This window comes from Psammomys obesus, unplaced genomic scaffold (assembly GCF_907164565.1).
Source record: "Psammomys obesus unplaced genomic scaffold, mPsaObe1.curated_primary_1811, whole genome shotgun sequence".
In the NCBI taxonomy this organism is placed as follows: domain Eukaryota; kingdom Metazoa; phylum Chordata; class Mammalia; order Rodentia; family Muridae; genus Psammomys; species Psammomys obesus.
The window spans coordinates 2,499,023-2,522,763 of NW_026590707.1; the positions used below are offsets into that span (position 1 = coordinate 2,499,023).

The window sequence follows — 23,741 nt, forward strand, 5'->3', positions numbered from 1 at the left end:
TATGTTATTTGTGTCTATTGTAAAGGATGTTGTTTTCTTCATTTCTTTCTCAGCCCTTTTGTTTTTGGTACATAGGAGGGCTACTGATTTTTTTTTTTGAGTTAATTTTGTATACAGCCACTTTGCTGAAGGCATTTATCAGCTGAGGGAGTTCTCTTGTAGAATTGTGGGGGTCACTCAAGTATACTATCATATCCTCTCCAAACTATTTGACTTTGACTTCTTCTTTTCCAATGTGTATCCCCTTGCTTTTCGTTAGCTGTCTTATTGCTCTGGCTAGGGCTCCAAGTACTATGTTGAAGAGATCCAAAGAGGGTGGGCAGCCTTGCCTTGTCCCTGGTTTCAGTGGGATTGCTTTAAGTTTCTCTCTGTTGGCTACAGTCTTGCTATATTATTACGGAGGCAAACCATCTTAACACATGGTAAAGTTAGCACATGCCCCATCATGGGCATGGGCATCAATTCTCAGTAAAATCCACCATCTTGAAGATCAAATATGGACTATTATTTCCTTTTTCTTTTTTGGAGACAGTTTAGCTCAAAAGGGCAAAATAAAGAATGAGGGGAAGCTATTTTATGGTCTCAGCTCAAGGAAGCAGGGTTCATAAGCAGCTGATAGAGCAGCTAAGAGGTTTCTTTCAGAGTTGCAGCAGAGTGCCTTCATAAGGAACATTACCAACCCACTTCTAAGATAAGGTAAGGATTAGCTGTTTTGCTGCATTTTTTCCCAGTCACAGAGTCAGGAGGATAGCTTGATTCACCAATGCAAACACATAAGTCTGGAATGTAAATGCCCATTGCCGTCCAAAAGCAGGATCTCAGATTTAAAATCATAGCAAAATTTGCTAACGTAATATGCTCTGCTTTTGATGGAATCATGGATGTGGGTGTGGGTGGGTGTGAGTGGGTGTGGGTGGGTGTGTGTTTAGCTAGATTAGCAACTGAGATAGAATTTAGGAAATCCAGTTTAGAAGTTTGCGTGGGCTAACCCTGAAGTACAGAAATGGAGGTGTAAAGCAAAGGTACAAAAGAGACTTGAAGGCGAGCCCTCCAACCTTTTGCTGTTTTACCTAATGATGTTATCTGAGTCTGTGGGGCTTGGAGGCAGAAAATACTTCTAAATGTAGTCATTGTCTAGATGACAGGGGTGTATCTGAATTCAAAGTTCACATGCAAAACGGGACATCTTGATGAAGTCCCCAACCAAGATGACAGCAAACCATGTGCTTGTTTTTTCTGTTCAAAGTGAAGTCAGCCTCATGATAATGTGAGTCCATCCCCCATCTTGGCTGGGCACTTCAAGATGAAAAATCAAGTGTCTTGATGCCATCTTTGTTAAAGATATCAGAAAGAAAAATGTCATGTGACTTCACCACCATCTCGGTTAGATATCAGCACATGACAAAACAAAATGTTGGCATCAGGACTGAGCGCCTCCCTTTCCCCTGTTAGTTCTTTTTCTTATGATATTGGTAGTAGTAGTGTGTTTGCATGTTTGTCTTTTGGTTTTTTGGTTTGTCAGTTATTTAGATCCAGTGTTTTCTTGGGTGTAGTTGTCCTCCTTGGTTTGGAGTTTTCCTTCTAGTATCTTATCTAGGGCTGGGTTTATGCATAGGTAACTGTTTTTGGTTTTGTCACAAAATACCTTATTTTCTCCATCGTTTGTGATTGAGGTGGGTGTAGTACTCTGCACTGGCATCTGTGTTCTCTTAGAGTCTGCATGACATCTGCCCAGGCCCTTCTGGTTTTCATAGTCTCTGTTGATAACGCAGGTATGATTCTGATATGTCTGCTTTATAGGTTACTTGGCCTTTTTCCCTTGCTGCTTTTAATAATCTTTCTTTGTTTTGTACATTTAGTGTTTTAATTATTATGTGGTGGGAGGAATTTCTTTTTTTGGTCTGATCTATTTGGTTTTCTTGTATGTTTAAAGGTATCTCTTTCTTTAAGTTGGGGAAATTTTCTTCTATGATTTTGTTGAAAATATTTTCTGGGCCTTGGAGCCTGGAATCTTCCCTGTCTTCTATTCCTGTTATTCTTAGATTTCATCTTTTCATGGTGTCCTTAATTTCTTGGATGTTTTGTGTCAGGCATTTTTTGATTTAGCATTTTCTTTGGCAAATGCCTTCTGTGTCTGATATTCTCTCCTTCATCTCTTGTATTCTGTTGGTGATGTTTACCACTGTGATTCCTGTTCTCTTTCCTAAGTTTTCTATCTCCAGGATTTCCTCAATTTGTATTTTGTTTATTGATTCAGTTTTCATTTTCTGGTTCTAAACCATTTAATTCATTTTCTTTACCTGTTTAATTGTGTTTTCTTTTATTTCCTTCAGCAATTTATTCAGTCCCTCCCTAGGCCTCTATTTGTTTGCTTGTTTTCCTGTACTTCTTAAGTGATTTTTAAGATTTCCTTTTAAAGGCCTCGTCTTCATAAGCATAGTTTTAATGTCATTTTCCTGTATTTCAGCTGTGTTAGGATATCTAGAATTTGCTGCCTTATAGCTCTGGTTTTTGATAACTGTGTTTTTAAGCTGGCTATTAGCCATCTGGTTGTTGGGCATTGTTCCTAGAACCTGCTGGGTTTCTTGGACATGTGGAAGTGTGGTGGGAGCTGAATCTCTTTCTGTGGCCTATAGATCTGCTCTACTAGTTGTGGCCCAGTGGGACCTATAGGCAAGAAATTACAGTGTGGGTTTCTAACTTGTGAGATCCAATGAAGTCCTGCAGGTCTTTAAAGACAGCTAGAATCTCTTTCTGTGGCCTATAGATCTGCTCTGCTAGTTGTGGCCCAGTGGGAGCTATAGGCAAGAAATTACAGTGTGGGTTTCTAACTTATGAGATCCAATGAAGTCCTGCAGGTCTTTAAAGACAGCTAGAAGCGCTGTGAACTCTAGGCTGGATCTGCATGTCTCTGGAATCTGGAATAGTCCTCAGAATGGCAGGAGTAGCGGGGTCTGAGGGTAGTATCATGTGTATCTGGCAGCTAGGACCCTCTTTTCTCTCCAGGGGAACACCAGTGGTCACTAACATTTCCGAGTCAGCAGCATGGTGGCTTGCTTGCCAGCAGACCCTGCATTTCCAATACTCATCCTCCCCTGGGTGTTGCCATCCTGGAACAGGAGCCCTGTATGCTCCTATTGTTCTATTTATAACTGTGGACAGGAGGCTGGGACCCTGTCCCTGGTATCCAGAAGCTTTCCTTGCAGAGGTGGGAGGAGTCTAGTGTCTTGATGCAGGGGTCATATGTTTGAGTAGGCATAAGGCCTCAAATTATACACAGTGAAATAAGAGTTAATGGCTGTATTTCTTTTATGTAATGTTCAAGAAGGCAAAGCTATAGCGACAGAGGCTGCATATAAAAGGAGATTGGGGCCTGCACTGTTGTGCAGTGAGCCATTTGGAGATAATGGGAATGTGGATAATGGGTAGCACATGGAAAGCTGAAGAAAAATTGTCTCAAGTTCCAGACCTGGGCTGCACAGTGTGTTTCAAAGTGATCTAACCTATAGAGTTCATACTCTATCTCAGATTATGAAAGTACAGATGATAGATTTGAAAACATTGAGTTTATCTTCTAGAAATTATAACTCCATAAACCTAATTTTTAAAAAATCCACGTTATTGGATGTTACATGTATGTTTCACTTTCATAAAATTTACCTAAAAATAAGGAGAAAAGTTATAAAAAATATAAACTGTAAAATATGTTTATAAGGATATACCACTACAGTAAAGTAAACATTTTTAACATGGAAATGAGAGTTCATTTTGAATGTTTTTTTTTTCCAGTTTGGGGGAATATCTCACCTGTAGTTATGAAATACAAAAAATTAATCATTCAAACATCTTAAATTTAATTACAGAGTAAATCTGTTAGAATTTCTTGGCCCAGATAGAAAACAAACTATTATCTTGTACCTAAACTTATTGCAAATTCAGGCTGCTGCATGCTTTTATAATTTTCAATTATTAAAATAGAAAAGTTGCATTATCTAGTGTTCATTTTCATTACACTAATTAATTTTCTCATAATTAGTTTCTTATTATTTCCTTATTTACTGTATTCTTATGCAAAAAGTAATTCTACTAAAATCATATGCATTCAGCAAAATGCTGAAACACTGCCTTCAGACGTTAAATTATTTTTAATTATTGACAGTGTAGTTTTCAAGGTTTGAAACAACTGCATGTTGTCAAAGATCATTAACCTGAAAGACAGTGTTTTCATGCAAATTGAACTTTGAGTATACAATACTAAAACTTGACAAACTGGACTGTATTTTTAAAGTAATGTTAAACTCTTATTGCCAATTTTTTTAAAACTTGTTGAAATAGTGGTGGGAATGTGGGAAATTATTTTAAAAATGATAACTTTGAGCTCTACCAACATAAAAGTACAGGTAACAATTTACTGCAAAAAGGTAGAAGAAAATACCTTTAAAGTTCATGCCACAAGAGACAGATAAAACTGTAAGAAATAGCAAAGTTTAGCTTGTTCCAAATATTATACAATTTATACATGCATGAAAAATCACAGTTCCCATTAATATGTATAATTATGCTCTATTGGTTAAAATAAACTCGATATATATAAAATTTTGTAGACTTAATTGACTATGTTTTAAGGTAATATCCTTGAGCAAAGTATCTCTAGCAATGAAGGCTGGTGTCACACTACTTTAGGAGAAGGAATTGCAATGGTTAACTTATATCTGTAAGAATCAGGTCATAGTTTTGTGTATCAAAGATGGCTTGACAACATCCTTAAAATGTTCTGAGACTGACTGTTAATAAAGTTAAAGGGAAACCTGGTGAGCTCCGGCAGTGGGGCCACATTGCATTTGTATGTGAAATGCCTGTTGTGCTTATCTCTACCTTAGATACGTCTCTGAACCCATGGTCCACATGCTCAATTCTGCGTATAAAGTTAAACATTGCAGAAACGCTTAACCCGATAATAAAGATACAGTAAGGTGAGGTTTAGCAACTAGCACAGTTAGTGTACTTATTCTATTTATGTCTTTAGTATTTCTGTTACCAATATATTTGGATTATTTTGTGGTAAATCAGGACTGGTAAAAATTTGGTAATATTTTAAACTACCAAAAAAGTTTAACTCATATTCCTACTTCAATCCTATGTTTTAACATAAACTAATGCTCAATTTTAAAATAATTGCTTGCAGGCAAAATTATTATCAATGGAGCAAGCCAGAGAAACTGCCCTTGAACAGTACAAAAGGCTGGAAGAAGAAATACAGACATTACGAGTTTACTACAGGTAAAAGATGTGATACTTCAGTTTAAGTAAATATTGTGTGAGAAACTCCTGTACCTGATATTGTATTTTTGAGTGAAGAAATTCTCAATGAAATTAAACTTTGAGGATTTGAAGCATTTACATATTTTTTTAATTACCTAAAATGTTTTACCATTAAAATTTATATAACTCATTTACATATCTAGTTGTCTAAGTAAAGCCTGGTTAGTTGAAGTGTGTACAAAATTGCGCACACACACACACACACACACACACACACATATGATAGATATATTTACCATATATATGTATACCATGAGTTTTCACCTTTTACAACATACTATGAGAAATTTCTAAGGAAACGTCGCCAAAAATACTTCACAAAATTATTTCATTTTTGTTCTAGAAGTAGTTATAAAAGTAATTTCATAGTTCAAAACTGGCATTTTATATTTAAAGGAAGTATTGCAGAAAGTATCAGAGTGCATACTACATAATAATGAAAAATTTTTATGATTATTTTCTTCAGATTTCCGTGGGGTATATGAGAGATTTATTTTGGGTTACATGTAAAATACTGTGTTTTCATCACAGAACGTGGTAAAAGAAATTGTTTAATATGTAATGTCCTCTATGTTTCTTGAATACTAAATCTAAGGCTACCTTAAGTCTAAAGTATGAAAAGCCATTGAGACTATGGGTTAATTGGATTTTTCTCAGACTAACTTAGTTAAATGCCTAATATTGTAATTAAATCAAAATAAATTTTAATTAATTGCAATTATGAAAGTATTACATGATAATATATGTTTTGCTTTATTAATGTATTCAATAGTAGCAAATATAGAGGTATATATATTAGTAACTGCATTTTATTAGTGATGTTGATAAATGCTGTTTGGGTGAAAATTGCAAATGCTATGGAATACTACCAGTCATTTCTGTCAGCAGAGATGTCTCAAGCTCTGTGTTTGTTACATGTATTCAGGATTATAGGAGACATTGTACCTATATGAGAGTTCTTCAAAACAAAATTCTAATATTTTCTTACTTTTTATTTTCAAATTTTTCTAAATTTAATTACATTTTTATAAATTATAGTTTATTCACTTTGTATCCCCACTGTAGCCGCCTTCTTCTTCCCCTTCCTGGCCCACCCACCCTTCCTCATCTCCTTCTATGCCCTTCCCAAATCCACTGATGGGGAGGTCCTCCTCTCCTTTCATCTGACCCTAGCCTATCAAGTCTTATCAGGACTGGCTGCTTTGTTTTCCTCTGGCCTGGCAAGGCTGTTCCCACATTGGGAGGAGGTGATCAAAGAGCTAGCGACTGAGTTCATGTCAGAGACAGCGTCTGTTCCCCTTACTAGGGTACCCACTTGGATACTGTGCTGCCATGGGCTACATCTGCTCAGAAGTTTAGGGGTTCTAGGTTGTCTCCATGCATGGTACTTGGTTGGAGAGTCAGTCTCAGAAAAGACCCCTGGGCCCAGAGTTTTTTGATCTGTTGCTCTTCCCTGGAGCTCCTGTTCCCTTCAGGTCTTTCTATCTCCCACTTCTTTCATAAGATTCTCTGCACTCTGCCCAAAGTTTGGCTGTAAGTCTCAGCATCTCCTTCAAATACCCTGCTGGCTAGAGTCTTTCAGAGACCCTCTGCAGTGGGCTCCTGTCCTGTTGCCTATTTTCTTCCTCTTCCAATGTCCATTCCCTTTGCCATTCTGCATGAAGATTGATTATCTTACCCAGAGTCCTCCTCCTTGCTTAGCTTCTTTAGGTGTACAGATTTTAGTATGTTTATCCTATATTATATGTCTAATATCCACTAACAAGTGAGTATATACTGTGTGTGTCTTTCTGCTTCTGGGATACCTCACTCAGGATGATCTTTTCTAGTTCCCACCATTTGCCTGTAGCAAATATAGATGTGCATATATTAATAACTGCAATTTATTAGTGATGTTTATAAATGCTTTTTAGGTGAAAATTGCAAATGTTATGGAATAATACTACCAGTCATTTCTGTCAACACAGATGTCTCAAGCTCTGTGTTTCTTAGTTTCATGTATTCAGGGTTGTAGGAGACATTGTACCTTTAGGAGAGTTCTTAGAAACAAAATTCTAATATTTTTCCAGAAAAAAAAAAAAAAAAACCTAAGAAACTCTGCTTTGATGAAATGTTCATGACATCTGCACTGGCAGGTTATTTTTATGGATTGAATTGTGTTCCTCCCCCAAAACTAGGCTGAACTTCTGTAACTTCTTCATGTGACTTTTTTGAGGTAGGGGCATTCATTGCAGAGGGAATCCAGTTAAATAAGGTCTTTGGGCAACCTTTAATTCAGAGTGACAAGTGATTTTTTTAAAAAACAAAAAGAGGAAGCTTGTACACTGAGTCATAATAGACACAGGGCAAATACATCTTGGAGACACACAGGCAGAGGACAGCCATATGACAGACATGATGCAAAATGCCAACACTGAGTTTGTCTGGGAAAGAATAACAGCCAATGCAGAGAGCATAGCCCATTTGACACCTGATTTCAGACTTCTTGTGTCGGTAACATTCTCTTTATTTAAAACGATCCAGCTTGTAGTACTTTGTTACGGCACTAGTAGGAAACTACCACACTTGTAAAACACCACATTTGTTTGGGTGGCTAATTTGCTTCTCCATTTGTAGCTAGTGTCTGTAGGTGAGTATACAAAAACCCTAATGGTAAAGGAATGGTAAAGGACATCTTGCTGTCCCACTTTTTGTTATTTGAATTGCATAATGAATACTATAGTGTTTCTGTGGGTTTTGCACCATTCTTAATTGTAACTATCATCAAAATCAACTTAATTTAATTAGTCACTAATAAACCCAGGTTTAGTTTTTATTACTTACATCCAACAACTCACAACTACCTAAAACTCCAGTTCCAGAAAATATGGCATCTTCTTCTGACTTCCAGTGTCACCAGCATGTATGTGAATATATGAAGGCACACACATAAAGTCAAAAAGGAATAGACTTTTTTTAAGGAATTCCCAATCTACTAACTCTAAGAGTTACATAACTCTAAGCAGAGTAAACAAGTACTGTCTTAAAGGTAGACTTTCCACATACCTTTCTCATTTCTACCTTTTGTTATTAGCCACAGACTGGTCTTGCACAAATGAACCTTAACCTTGCAGGAGAAACCAATAGAACCGCCTTCTATTAGTGTTAGAAAGATACAGGATTTAGAATCTCCGCAAAACAGGAAGATGTCCAGACAGTGGTATTAGGTAGGTGTGAAATAGATAAGAACAACTGAAAGGGAAGGGGCCAAGATGGCAGCACCGGGAGAACACCATGTCTGAGAAGCGGGACAACATACTCCGTACAGCGACCAGGAGACTGAACTCTGGGCCCTAAAACAACAGCAATCGATCGTGTTTCCCAGGTGAGGGGAGGCTCCCACAGCGTGGGAATCGCTCCGGTCCACTCTCGGCTGCCAAGCCAGAACCCGGAAGAGAACCCGGCTAATGCGGGCTTTGGGTCTCCGGACTGGTGCCGCAAGCCTGCTTGTCCCAATCACTTTCCCAGGCTGATCGGTGGGCACAAGGGTGCCTGAGGGGAAGTAAAGTTGCCAGACTGATCAAGGGTCACCCAGTCTTTCCCTGGAAGGTCTCTCTGACCACGGGTACCTGCCGCCATCACAATTGAGCTCCTGCCTCGCACAGATTGCAGCTGCACAGCTGCGCGCCCAGCTCAAAATCCCTACTCCCTCTTGGGAGGAGGCAGGAGGTGTCCAGCAGACTCTGCCACAGACCACATTGTCTGTACCCCAACCCGAGATCAGGGCTGAGAAAACCCAATCCTTTCGGGCACTCCCCCAAACTAACCCTGCCACAGCTGAGCAAAAGGATAAAGAGGCGCACAGCAGCTTCACAGTGCCGGAACTCCAGTCCTGCCAGCCACTCCTAGCAAACAAACTACAGCTCGGGATCTGAGACTGTGGTCATTCTACACGTCCTGAGATTATCCTGGGTCCAGCGCAATAAGGTCTAGCAGCAAGTTCTATCACCGGCGCCATCCCCCGACCCCTGGCAGAGAAACGCCAGCTCAGGGCTCAGGATCCGACTGAGAAGCCCCAACCCCTGCTGGCACTCCCCTGAGAGCACCTCCATAAGCTTGCCCTAGCAGAGGAGAAGGTCAGGGGGGAAGGACAGAGAGGCAGCCTGCCAAGGACACAGCACCCTCTCTCCAGCTAACCCAGCAGCACCTAGCAAAGAAACCCAAGCTCTGGATCTGAGGACACTCAACCCTACCCGGGACTCTCTTGGGATCAGCAAACATAGATTCTACCGCTAGGCTGCTTCTGGCAGAGAGATCTGAGCCCGAGATCTGGGATTGAGTACACTCATCCTAACTCTTTCCCGAGCCACCCAGGGACCAGTCAACATAACCCCTCCTGGCAGAGGGAAAGGACAAAGAGGCAGCACACTGGAAAGGTGGACACCGAGTCCTGCTGCCACAGTGTCACAGAGCTGACTGTTAGCCTACCCGTGCACCTCCTCAGCAGGACCAAAACAGAGAGTAGTGAGCAAGGGGAACCCCTGTGCATTCCAACTGGTCCTGCAAGAGAGTGAGTGAGCCTTCTAGGGAGAGATTGCCCCAGACCCAGGGCCTCTCCACAGAAGCAACCAGACGAGATCCCTGCTACACGGGCATCATAGGGATTCTTGGGATAGCGACCCCAACATTGAAGCCTCTGCCTTGTGGGTCCACCAGGGTAATCCAAGCAAACAATCCCTGGATCTCAGTCAGAACTGCGTAATAGTGGCTTGCAGGCCACTGCAATAGTCAGAGAATCCGTGCATGCACACTGCGCCCGCTAAAAGCGCACTCGAATAGCGCCAGCATCACATTCCTTACTTAGGCAAAACTGAAAACACAGTGCACACTCCCAAAGCAGTGAACCTCTCTCATCTTCCTGAAAAAAAAAAAACAGTCCAGAAAACAGAGAGACGATCATAGCCCAAACTACAATCTCGAGGAACAACCAGTGAGGATTATAAATAACCAGATGGCTAGAGGCAGACGTAAGAAAACTCCCAACAAAAATCAGGACATAATGACCTCACCAGCAACCCCACAAAACAATGGACACTTCAATTCACTAGATATACAAGAAAACGACCTCAAAACTATGTTTCTCCAGCTATTAGAGGCCCATAGAGATGAAATGAACAAAGCCCTCAGAGAAATAACCAAAGAAATCGAGACGAACCAAGAGGAAACAAATCGTGCTCTCAGAGAAATGACCACGAAAATTGAGGCAAACAGAGAAGAAATGCACAAAGCTCTCAAAGAAATGTCCACACAAATGAAGGCAAATAAAGAAGAAATAAACAAAGCTCTCATAGAAATACAGGCAATTATACCCAAAGAAGTAGAGGCACAATTAGTGATACATAGAGAGGAAACAGACAAAAAAATAGAAGCTATCATTGAAAAGCAGGAGTCCACATTCAAACAGATGAAGGAAATGGTGCAAGACATGAAAACAGAATTAGAATCAATAAAGAAAACACAAATAGAGAAAAACCAGGAGCTGGAAAACATAGAGAAAAGATCAGGCACTACAAAGGTAAGCATCACCAACAGAATACAAGAGATGGAAGAAAGAATCTCAGGAGCCGAAGATACACTTGCGGAAATTGACACGTCTCTCAAAGAAAAAATAAAATCAGAAAAGTTCCAAACACAAAACATCCAAGAAATCAAGGACACCATGAAAAGACAAAACCTAAGAATAATAGGAGTAGAAGAAAAAGAAGACATCAGGCTCAAAGGTCCGGAAAATATTTTCAAAAAAATTATAGAAGAAAACTTTCCCAACTTAAAGAAGGAGATGACCATAAACATACAAGAGGCCTACAGAACACCAAGTAGACTAGACCAGAAAAGAAATTCTTCACGTCACATCATAGTCAAAACACTGAACCTACAAAACAAAGAAAAAATTCTAAAAGCAGCAAGGGAAAAAGGCCAAGTAACATATGAAGGTAGACCTATCAGAATCACACCAGATTTCTCAACAGAAACTATGAAAGCCAGAAGGGCCTGGACAGAAATCATACAGTCCTTAAGTGACCACAGGATTCCAACCCAGACTTCTATACCCAGCAAAACTTTCAATCAACATAGACGGAGATTTCAAAATATTCCATGACAAAACCAAATTTAAAAAATATCTACATAGTAACCCAGCTCTACAGAAGTTACTAGAAGGGAAACTCCAAACCAAAGAAAACAACTACATCGAAGGAAACAGAGGAAATAGATAACTACACACACACAAAAAAAAGAAGACAAGCAATGAAACTCAGTGACAGCACCAAACCACATCTAAAGTAAGTAACAATTGTTGGTCACTAGTTTCTATCAACATCAACGGACTCAACTCCCCAATTAAAAGACACAGACTAACAAAATGGTTGCAGAAACAGGATCCATCATTCTGTTGCATCCAAGAAATACACCTATGCAACAAAGATAAACACTACCTCAGAGTAAAGGGCTAGAAAAATGTCTTTCAAGCAAATGGTCCCAGAAAACAAGCGGGAGTAGCCATCCTAATATCTAATAAAATAGACTTTCACCCCAAGTTAATCAAAAAAGATGAGGACGGCCACTATATTCTCATCAAAGAAAAAATCCACCAAGTGGACATCACAATTTTAAATATCTATGCCCCAAATACAAGAGCACCTACATTCGTAAATGAAGCAATGTTAAAGCTTAAATCACACATTGATCCTAAAACCCTAATAGTGGGAGACTTCAACACTCCACTCTCACCAAGGGACAGATCAACTAGACAGAAAACAAATAGGGAAATAAAAACACTTACAGAGACCCTAAATCAAATGGACCTAATAGATGTCTACAGATCTTTTCATCCAAACTCAAAAGAGTATACCTTCTTTTCAGCATCACATGGAACCTTCTCCAAAATAGACCATATAGTGGGTCATAAAGCAAGCCTCAACAGATACAAAAAGATTGAAATAATCCCTTGTATTCTGTCTGACCACCATCGACTTAAGCTGGACCTCAACAACAACAGAAATAACAAACAGCCTACATGCACATGGAAACTGAACAACTTGTTACTCAATGACAGCTGGGTTAAGGAAGAAATAAAGAAAGAAATTAAAGACTTCCTAGAATTCAACGAAAATGAAGGCACAACATACCCAAATTTATGGGACACATTGAAAGCAGTGCTCAGGGGAAAATTTATAGCACTAAGTGCCTGCAAGAAGAAATTCATAACATCACATACAAAAAACTTAATGGTCCAACGGAAAACCCTAGAAAAAAAAGAAGCAGATACACCCAAGAGGAGCAGATGGCTGGAAATAATCAAACTCAGGGCTGAAATCAATCAATTAGAAACAAATAAAACTATTCAAAGAATCAATGAAACAAAAAGCTGGTTCTTTGAGAAAATCAACAAGATAGACAAACCCTTAGCCAAACTAACTAAAAAGCAGAGATAATCTATCCAAATCAACAAAATCAGGGATGAAAAGGGTGACATAACTACAGACACAGAGGAAATTCAAACAATCATTAGGTCATACTACAAAAGCCTATATGCCACAAAATTTGAAAACCTAAATGAAATGGACAAATTTCTTGATAGATTCCATCTTCCAACATTAAGTCAAGATCAGGTAGAAAGACTGAACAGCCCTATATCCCCCAAGGAAATTGAAGCAGTCATTCACAGTCTCCCCTCCAAAAAAAAGCCCTGGGCCAGATGGTTTCAGCGCGGAATTCTACCAGACCTTCAAAGAAGTGCTCACACCAATTCTCCTCAAACTAGTCCACAAAATAGAAACAGAAGGTACATTACCAAACTCATTCTATGAAGTAACAGTCACCCTGATACCTAAACCACACAAAGACCCAACAAAAAAAGAGAACTTCAGACCTATCTCTCTTATGAACATTGACGCAAAAATACTCAATAAAATACTTGCAAACCGAATCCAAGAACACATCAAAAATATCATCCACGATGACCAAGTAGGCTTCATTGCAGGCATGCAAGGGTGGTTCAACATACGAAAATCCATCAATGTAATCCACCACATAAACAAACTGAAGGAGAAAAACCACGTGATCATCTCCTTAGATGCTGAAAAGCATTTGACAAAGTCCAACACCCATTCATGTTTAAAGTCTTGGAGAGATCAGGAATACAGGCACATATCCAAACATAGTAAAGGCAATATACAGCAAGCCTATAGCCAACATCAAACTCAATGGAGAGAAACTTAAATCAATCCCACTGAAATCAGGGACAAGACAAGGCTGCCCACTCTCTCCCTACCTCTTCAACATAGTACTTGAAATCCTAGCCAGAGCAATAAGACAACTAAAGGAGATCAAGGGGATACAAATCGGAAAGGAAGAGGTCAAAGTGTCACTATTCGCAGATGATATGATAGTATATATGAGTGACCCCAAAAATTCAACCAGAGAACTCCTCCAGCTGATAAACACCTTCAGCAAAGTGGCAGGATACAAAATCAACTCAAAAAAATCAGAAGCCCTCCTGTATACCAAAGACAAAAGGGCTGAGAAAGAAATTAGGGAAACAACACCCTTCACAATAGCCACTAATAACATAAAGTACCTTGGGGTGACACTAACCAAGCAAGTGAAATACCTGTTTGAGAAAAACATCAAGTCTCTGAAGAAGATCTCAGAAGATGGAAAGATCTCCAGTGCTCATGGATTGGTAGGATTAACATTGTGAAAATGGCCATCCTGCCAAAAGCAATCTACAGATTCAATGCAATTCCCATCAAAATACCAACTCAATTCTTTACAGACCTTGAAAAAAAGATTCTCAGCTTCATATGGAGAAACAAAAAACCCAGAATCTCCAAAACAATCCTGTACAACAACAGATCATCTGGAGGTATCTCTATCCCCGATCTCAAGTTGTACTACATGCAATAGTAATAAAAACTGCATGGTATTGGCATAAAAACAGAAAGGAGGATCAATGGAACCACATAGAAGACCCAGAAATAAACCCACACACCTATGAATACTCGATTTTTGACAAAGAAGCCAAAACCATTCAAGAAAAAAGACAGCATCTTCAACAAATGGTGCTGGTCCAACTGGATGTCCACATGCAGAAAAATGAAAATAGATCTCTATTTATCACCCTGCACAAAACTAAAGTCCAAGTGGATCAAAGACCTCAACATAAAACCAGATACTCTACATCTGTTAGAAGAAAAAGTGGAGAACAGCCTAGAACTCATTGGCACAGGAGACAGCTTCCTGAACAGAACACCAACAGCACAGGCTCTAAGAGCAACAATCAATAAATGGGACCTCATGAAACTGAAAAGCTTCTGTAAAGCAAAGGACACTGTCATCAAAACAAAACGACTGCCTACAGATTGGGAAAGAATCTTCACTAACCCTTTATCGGACAGAGGACTAATATCGAGTATATACAAAGAACTAAAGAAGGTGAAATGCAGCAAACCAAGTAATCCAATTAAAAAATGGGGAACAGAGCTAATCAGAGAATTCTTGACAGAGGAATATCGAATGGCAGAGAAACACTTAAAGAAATGCTCATCCTCATTAGCCATCAGGGAAATGCAAATCAAAACGACCCTGAGATATCACCTTACACCCATCAGAATGGCCAAGATGAAAAACTCAAGGGACAACACATGCTGGAGAGGTTGTAGAGAAAGGGGAACCCTCCTCCACTGCTGGTGGGAATGTAAATTGATACAACCACTCTGGAAATCTATCTGGTGCTTTCTAAGACAATTAGGAATAGTGCTTCCTCAAGACCCAGCTATAGCACTGCTAGGTATATACCCAAAGTTTGCTCAAGTACACAAAAGGGGTATTTGCTCAACCATGTTTATAGCAGCATTATTTGTAATAGCCAGAACCTGGAAACAACCCAGATGTCCATCAACGGAGGAATGGGTACAGAAATTGTGGTATTTTTACACAATGGAATACTACTCAGCAATCAAAAAGGAGGAAATCATGAAATTTGCAGGCAAATGGTGGGATCTAGAAAAGATCATTCTGAGTGAAATATCCCAGAAGGAGAAAGACAAACGTGGTATATACTCACTTATATAGACCTATAAGATATGATAAACATAATGAAATCTATACACCTAAAAAAGATAATCAAGAGAGTGGACATGGGGTAAGATAATCAATCCTCGTTTAGAAAGACAGATGGGATGCGCATTGAACATATGACAGGAGTCTACTGAGCGCATCTGAAAGACTCTAAATAGCAGTGTTTTCAAAGCAAAGATTCATGACCAAACCTTTGGCAGAGTACAGGGAATCATAAGAAAGAAGGGGAGTTAGTCTGATGGGGAAAGGTTAGGAGCTCCACAAGGACCAAATATACCTGGGCACAGGGTCTTTTCTGAGACTGACATGCAACCAAGGACCATGTGTGAATGTAACATAGAACCTCTGTTCAGATGTGGCCTGTGGTAGCTCAGTAACCAATTGGTTTCCCATAGTGAGGGGAACAAGGACTATTTCTAACAGGAACTCAATGATTGGCTCTTTGGCCTCCCCACCCTCCAAGGGATTAGCAGTCCTGTTAGGCCACAGAGGAGAGCTTTGCAGCCAGTCCTCAAGATACCTGATAAAACAGGATCAGATGGATGGGGAGGAGGTCCACTTGCCAAGTGGACTTGGCAAGGGGCAGGAGGAGATGAGGGAGGGAGGGAGGGACTGGGAGGGAATGAGGGATCGGGACACGGCTGGGATACAGAATTAATAAAATGTAACTGATAAGAAAAAAATAAAATTCAAAAAAAAAAAAGAACAACTGAAAGGGCATGGCAGAGAGTAAGAGTGGGTGGATGTAATCACAGTAGATTGAGTGTAAATATGAAACTGCTAACAATAAAGAAGTGAACCACCAACTAATCTAAGAACTCAGCTGGCAATAAATTCTATAAACTTGCATGGGTTATTGCTTATTAATTAGGAATATAATCAGCCCTTCAACAGTAGCACAAAAGACAAAAAACTTTAAATGATTCAATAACACAAACTTATAAAATGATGGAAAATAAGGAGGCTAAGGGTATTGATCAAAATATGAATGATAGTCTAAAATAAAATAGATCAGATGATAATTTTGAAGGGACATGTATCCAGAAAGAGAAAAAAATAAAAATAAAAGATTAAGAAACCATAAATCAACAGAAGATCATAGCATACAAATCAGTGTGCTTACTGTAAAGCCGAAATATAAAAAGATGTAATTATAGAGAGATGGGTCTCAATTCAGTAGCAAACCTATAACCTCCTCACTTGGGAGGCAGAGACAAGAACATTGCCATGAGTTCAAGGCCACCTTGCACTACAGAGTAAATGCCTACATAGTACCCTTTTCTTAAAATAAAACAAATAATTAGGGAGTTTACTGCCAAGCCTGATGACCAGAATTCATGTCCTGGAGCTGATATTATGGAAGGAGAGAACCAGTTCTGATAAATTTTCCTCTCACTTCCATATACATACACACACATGCATGATTACAAAAAAAAAAAAAAAAGAATAAATGCTACAAGATTGGATTATGTTAGAAGTATCAAAAGAAGAAATCCATCAAATTATCATTCACCAAAAAATACATTGGAAAGTTCATTTGAGAAGATTCATGGGCCTATCAAAATACAAAAGCTACAATGAACTAATAATCAAAATGCTAATAACAATGCAAAATAGTATGGCTGCTCTAGAAAATAATGTGACAATTCCTCCGAAGTCAGACATATAATTACCATATGAACAGTTGGTGTACTCCTCAGCATATACACAAGAGATGAAAACAGGGATTTCAGTAGGCATTGTTACAGCACCATATACTCCAGTCCACATGACCATCAACAGACAAAAAGAAAATAGTAGTAACACTTGTCTTTCTATGTATAATAGAATGCTATTCAACTTAAGTGGATTTTGATATTTGCCATGCAGCATGAATAAAGCTTAAAACTTATTGTACCAAGTCAAAACAGAGCAAAGCAGCAGCTTCCCAGGAGAGCTGGTACACATCTATAATACCAGCACTTGGGAGGTGTTGGCAACAGGATTATGTAATTCAAGGTCATCCTCACCTACATAAGACAAATAGTAAATGCAACTTTTTATATAAGGCAAATTCATATAAATAGAAATTAAAATGTGCCTTTTGAAAGTATCACTATACTAGCAAAATACACAAGTGATAAGCAAGTGGGAAGCTAGAAAATATTGACTTCAGACTCAAAGTTAAGAGTCAAGTGTCAGTGCCAATTGTGTGCCACTGCTAAAACCAGCCCCTGAACAATCATCAAGATAGCTCAGTACATGGGTCCCCTGAGAACACAAGAACAGTGGCCTCTCCATGGAGATACATATCAGCTTCTAGCAATGCTAGGATGTCCAGTGAAAATGTTGGCGTCTTTATCATGCTTGATGACATTGTCTCCATGGAACACCGAGTAGTATCCAGAAAGCTTCTGCAGACATTTTAGCCATTTTCTCTAGAAAAAGGTGTGAACCAACACTGTGTTAAAATATCTGGATGCCCAACTCACTTTTCTAGAATATGGTGCCTCATTGTCTATCCAGAGGTCATGTTAGATGAGGGGAAGGCTCTGCAGAAGGAACTGCAAAGGGAGCTGCAGGATCTAGAGCTGGAGGAAGCAAAGCTAGCCCAGAAGATGTAGGGTATGGACAGGGACTGTGCAAGAGTGGCAGTAGATCTCAGTGAAGTCCAGACAGTGTGCCTTCTAGAGAGACAGCACTACAAGTACAGAGTATTGATGTTGCAACAGCTGGAACTGATGGAGCAACTGCTAGCATGGAGATTTACCTTTAGTACATGCAGGTCCAGTTAGAACAGAAAAGGATTAAACAGCTGAACCAACGGCTATGGGGCATCATCAGTAACTCTGTATCCACGCTGCCTGGGGAAAGGTTGCTTCTTACCCTGTGCCCCTGTGCAGCATAAGTGGACTACAGTTCCATAAGTATAATACATCGCCTGTGGAAACCATCGACCCTTTAGTTTTTCACCATGGTCATGTTGATCTGGTATTGCTCTGTGATCTTTGATTCATAACAGACTTCACCATGTGCTCTATAAGGGCAATCTGCAGAATGTTCTACTGAGATATGATTTCTGTTTTAAATTAGTAAGTTTATTGTGTATATAACAACACGAGTAGCTAGCAAAATATCATTAAATCAGGATTATAACACACTCAGCAGTGATGACTTGGAGGAGGCTGGCTAAAAGGACATTAAAAAGTAATATCAGCAGATTGGGGTCTTACAAACATCCAACAGAAATACTGGGGAAGCTGAGGCAGTAACTGGACCTCACCATTGAGATTTATCTATGTGGAGGAGCTTCCCAGAGCTGAGCTTCTGGCTTTGCATTCCCACTGCAGATATTTGAACATAGGTGACACAAGCAATGGTAACAATTTTTGGAAGTGGTTCACCCTCAAGCTGCCCTCAAAGATATGGTGTATATATTTGTGGGCTGTCTTGCTGGTTACATTTCTTTGCTCCTACAATCGAGAGACCCGCCTACTCCAGTAAAGACTATTTTAGAGGACATTTTGGAAGACACTTGGAATAATAATGCTGCAGTCTAGGACAGGAAGGCCCCCTCACTCTCAGAGCCTGTGTCCAACAAGTTTAAACAGTACTTGACAGTGTTCCTATGTACTGTCCATTACACCAGGCCATTTCTGAATGCACACAGGAGTTCAAGGAAAAAGCTGGGAAGGGGATCAGTTAGAAGTCTTATGCCTCTTATGCTTATGCCTCTTGAGGGTACTATTGAATGAAATGTTTCTCAAAAATACCAGATTATAAAACAGAAGTGTACATATGTAAGATTCAAAACATATTACACAAAGTTTTCGTATAATTGAATGTTTGGCTGAGGGGAGTTGAATTTGATCTCCAGACTTACATGTGTGCTCACACACACAAACACACACATAACACATACATATCCATGTAGACACATATTGTCCGTAACAAACCAACACATTTTTGTCTCCCTTTCCCTTTCTGTACTTCATCTCTACCCAGATATTCAGGGTGACAAATAAGTTAAAGAAGAAGAAGACAATACAATTTCCACAACTCCTATCTAAGAAGAGACAAAATGATAAAGAGTGAAGGGGCTGACAGTGGTGATGGGGAGGAAGTAGTGACAGGAAAAAAAAATAATGGTTTATAATTTATTTATTTTATTATTTAATAAAATTTATTCATTTTGTATCCCAACTGTAACCCCACCCTTGTCTCCTCCCAGTCATACCCACCTTTCCTCTTCTACCCCTATGTCCACTGATAGGGGAGATCCTCTTCCCCTTTTTTCTGACCCTAGCTTATCAGGTCTTATCAGGACTAACTGCATTATCTTCCTCTGTGGGCTGGCATGGCTGCACCCCCAGGGGGAGATGATCAAAGAGCTGGACCACTGAGATAATGTCAGAAACAGCCCCTGTTCCCCTTATTAGGAAAACCCACTTGGAAACTGAGCAGCCTATGGGCTTCCTTTGAACAGGGGTCTAGGTCCTTTCCATGCATGGTCCTTGGTGGGAGTATCAGTTTCTGCAAGGCCCCGGGACCCAGGTTTTTGTCTCTGTTGGTCTCCTTATGGACCTCCTATCCCCTCCAGGTCTTTCTATCTCCCTCTTGTTCCATAAGATTCCATGCACTCTACCCAGCATTTGGCTAAGAGTCTCAGCAGCTGCTTCGATACCCTGATGGATAGAGTCTTTCAGAGGCCCCTATGGAAGTCTCCTGTCCTGTTCCTTGTCTTCTCCTACTTCCAATATGTATCCTATTTGCCCTTCTGAATGAGGTTTCAGCCTAGGATTCTCCTTGTTGTTTACCTTCTTTAGGACTATAGATTTTACTATGTTTATCCTATATTATATGGCTAATATCCACTTATAAGTGAGTATGTCTTCTTCTGCTTCTGGGTTACCTTACTCAGGATGATCTTTTCTAGTTCCCACCATTTGCCTGCAAATTTCACGATTTCCTTGTTTTTTATTGCTGAGTAGTATTCCATTGTGTACTACAATTTCTCTATCCATTCTTCAATTGAGGAACATTTAATTTGTTTCCAGATTCTGGCTATTATGAACAAAGCTGCTGTGAACATAGTTGAGCAAATTTCCTTATTGTATGGTTGAGCATATTTCAGATATATGCCTAGGAGTGGTATAGCTGGATCTTGAGGACAGACTAATTTTCTGAGAATGCACCAGAATGCTTTTCAAAGTGGTTGTACAAGTTTACATTCCCACCAGCAATGGAGGATGGTCTCCTTTCTCCACAACTTCTCCACTTTGTGTCATCCTTTGAGTTTTTTGATCTTAGCCATTCTGATGGGTGTGAAGTGGAATCTCAGGGTCGTTTTGATTTGCATTTCCCGGATGACTAAGGACATTGAGAAAATTCTTTAAGTGTTCCTCTGGCATTCGATATTCCTCTGTTGAAAATTCTCTGTTTAGATCTGTACCTCTTTTCTTAATTGGATTACTTGGTTTGTTGGTGTTTAACTTCTTAAGTTCTTTTTATATTCTGGATATTAGCCCTCTGTTAGAGTGATGGAATTTTTTGTTTAAAAAATATACCAAAATGTATTTATTTTGGTTTTCTTTTATTTATTACTTCTCTAGCTATCATCTGTTTAATCACTTTATAACCTGATCGAAGCCCAGGTCTTCTCCCAGTTCCACCTGCCCCTTACTCTCCTCCCTTTCTCCAAGACTAAAATAAACAACAAAATAAACCAGAATAGAACAAAACAAACATAATAGAAGGTACCTGGAAACTGATGGAAGAAAAAGTGGGGAGTAGGCTTGAACTTATTGGTACAGAAAACAACTTTCTGAACAGGACACTGATATCACAATCACTAAGAACAACAATTAATATGTGGGACCTCATGAAGCTAAAAACATTCTGTATAGCAATATTTTGGGAAATAACAGAAAAGCACAGATGTCCACCAGAAATGGATGGAAAATGAACATGTGGTACAGTCACACAATGGAATATTATTCACGTTTTAAAGCAAATGGAAATTTCAGATAAATGGATGGAGCTATAAATAATCATTCTAAGTGAGGTAACCCAGATACAGACAGACAAACATTGCATGTTTTCTATTATATGTTGCCATATGTGGCTTTTAAATTAGATATGAGTCTTTCATTTTAGGCTATCCACATAGGTTGTGTAGTTCATAAAGTACCAGGGACGGGAAGGGTATCTTCTGTGGCAATCAGGAACCGAGGGGAAGGGAGTGAATAGTGATGATACCCAAACAGAATCCCAGGAATCAGTCTCTGGAGACCAAAGGTGCAGATCTGACTTTATTATCCAGTGTAACAGCCTTTAAATGATTGAAAGGCTAATCAGACCATTCCATGCTAGCCTCAAGCGCCAGTAACAATCTGTCAGGTTGTGCCAATTATAAGGAAATGTGGGAGATGTGTGGGGAGAGAGGAGGAGGAGGGTCTCCTTAGGAGACTTCATAAAGAAGGGGAAGTAGTCACTGTCCTAGCCTTGCATCCATTGTGAGATGTCACTAGTGTGCTAAGAGTCTCTAGTAGAGCAACACTGTGTACAGTGGGTCAGAACCTTTGGAGGAGTCTTAGGAGTTGCTGAGACTTCTCTCTATTCCCTATTTCAGCATTCCCCACAATATTCCAAGGAAACAGCAACAGAATATAAGTTAATGGATAAAAGAGAAACTAGATTAGGAGATTAAACAAGGGGGTGGGTGAGAGGATAGGTGTCTTTGTAAGGGTTTCTGCTTTGGAGAAACCATAATGAAAGCAACTCTTATAAGAGACAGTGTTTAATTGGGTTCTTAACAGTTTCAGAGGGTTAGTCCATTATCATCATCACAGGGAGCATGGCAACACAAATGCAGGCATGGACCTGGAGAACTATCTGAGAGCTTTACATGTTTATCCACAGGCAGCAGGCAGAAACCAGTGGGTCAGTCATGGGTTCTTAAAATCTCAAAACCCACCCTGAGTCACACACTTTCTCCAACAACGCCACACCTACTCCAACACCATCTTTTTTTTTCTTCTACTGAAAATAGATACTTTTTTTCTCACATAATATATTCTGATTGCAGTGTCCCTACCCTGCTATTCCTCCCAGTTCCTTCCTACCTCTACTTCCATATGGATCCACTCCCTTTCTATCTCTCATTAGAAAATAATCTTCTAAGGCATAATTATACAAGATAAAACTAACACATTGGAATGGGACAAAACAGAAGGAAAAGAGAAGTCACAAGAAAAAAATACCCACTCATGCACACACTTGGAAATCCCATAAATTCATTAAATTGGAAGACATATATGCAAAGGACCTAGTACAGACCAGTGAAGGCCCTGTGCATGCTGTGAGTTCATAGAGCTTTGGTCATATTGATATAGAGAGCCTTGTGTCCTTGGTGTTCTCTATCCTCTTTGGCTCTTACATGATTCTGCTTTTTTCCTTAAGATTCCCTGAACTCTGAGGAGACATCCCATTTGGGGCTGAGTGCTCCAAGGTCTCTCACTCTCTGAACATGGTCTGGCTATGGGTCTCTGTATTTGTTCCCATACTCTGCTTCGATACCACAATCAGTTGAATCTTTCAGAAGCTGACTGTGGCTCCTGTCCTGTTCCCTGTCTTCTCATGCTTCCAATGTCTATCCTGTTTGCGTTCAGAATGAGGCTTGAGCATCTTCCCTAGGATCTTCCTTGTTGTTTACCTTCTTTGGGAGTATAGATTTTAGTATGTTTAACCTATATTATATGTCTAATAACCACTTATGAGTGAGTTGTCTTTCTGTCTTTCTGCTTCTGAGTTACCGCACTCAAGATGATTGTTTTTTTTTAGTTCCCACCATTTTCCTGCAAATTTCATGATTTCTTTGTTTTTAATAGCTGAGTAGAATTCCATTGTGTAAAGGTACCACAATTTCTGTATCCATTCCTCCATTGAGGGACATCTAGGTTAACTATACAGAAATCCATCAATGTAATCCACAACATAACCAAAAACAAGGGGGGGGGGGAACAAAACATGATCATCTCCTTTGATGCTAAAAAAGCATTTGGCAAAATCCAACAACCATTCATATTTAAAGTTTTGGAGAGATCAAGGAGGGATACAAGGCACATACCTAAACATAGTAAAGGCAATATACAGCAGGCTTATACCCAACATCAAACTAAACAGAGAGAAACAAATCAATCCCACTGAAATCAGGGACAAGGCAAGGCTGCCACTCTGTATCTCTTCAACATTAGCATTTGAAGTCCTACTAGAGCAATAAGGCAATACAAATCAGAAAGGAGGCAGTCAAAGTATCACTA

The 23,741-nt window shown here is 39.5% G+C and overlaps 1 protein-coding gene across 6 annotated transcripts in view; it reads left to right on the forward strand.

Annotated features, from left to right (window-relative positions):
- The window catches only part of Mipol1 (mirror-image polydactyly 1), a 321,451-nt gene that overhangs the window by 213,740 nt on the left and 83,970 nt on the right, over positions 1-23,741 (forward strand). For all 6 annotated transcript variants that reach the window (XM_055608715.1, XM_055608720.1, XM_055608719.1 and 3 more), the window contains one exon: positions 5,186-5,280. In XM_055608715.1, coding sequence (XP_055464690.1) covers positions 5,186-5,280 — 95 coding nt within the window. The remainder of the gene's footprint in view (positions 1-5,185; positions 5,281-23,741) is intronic.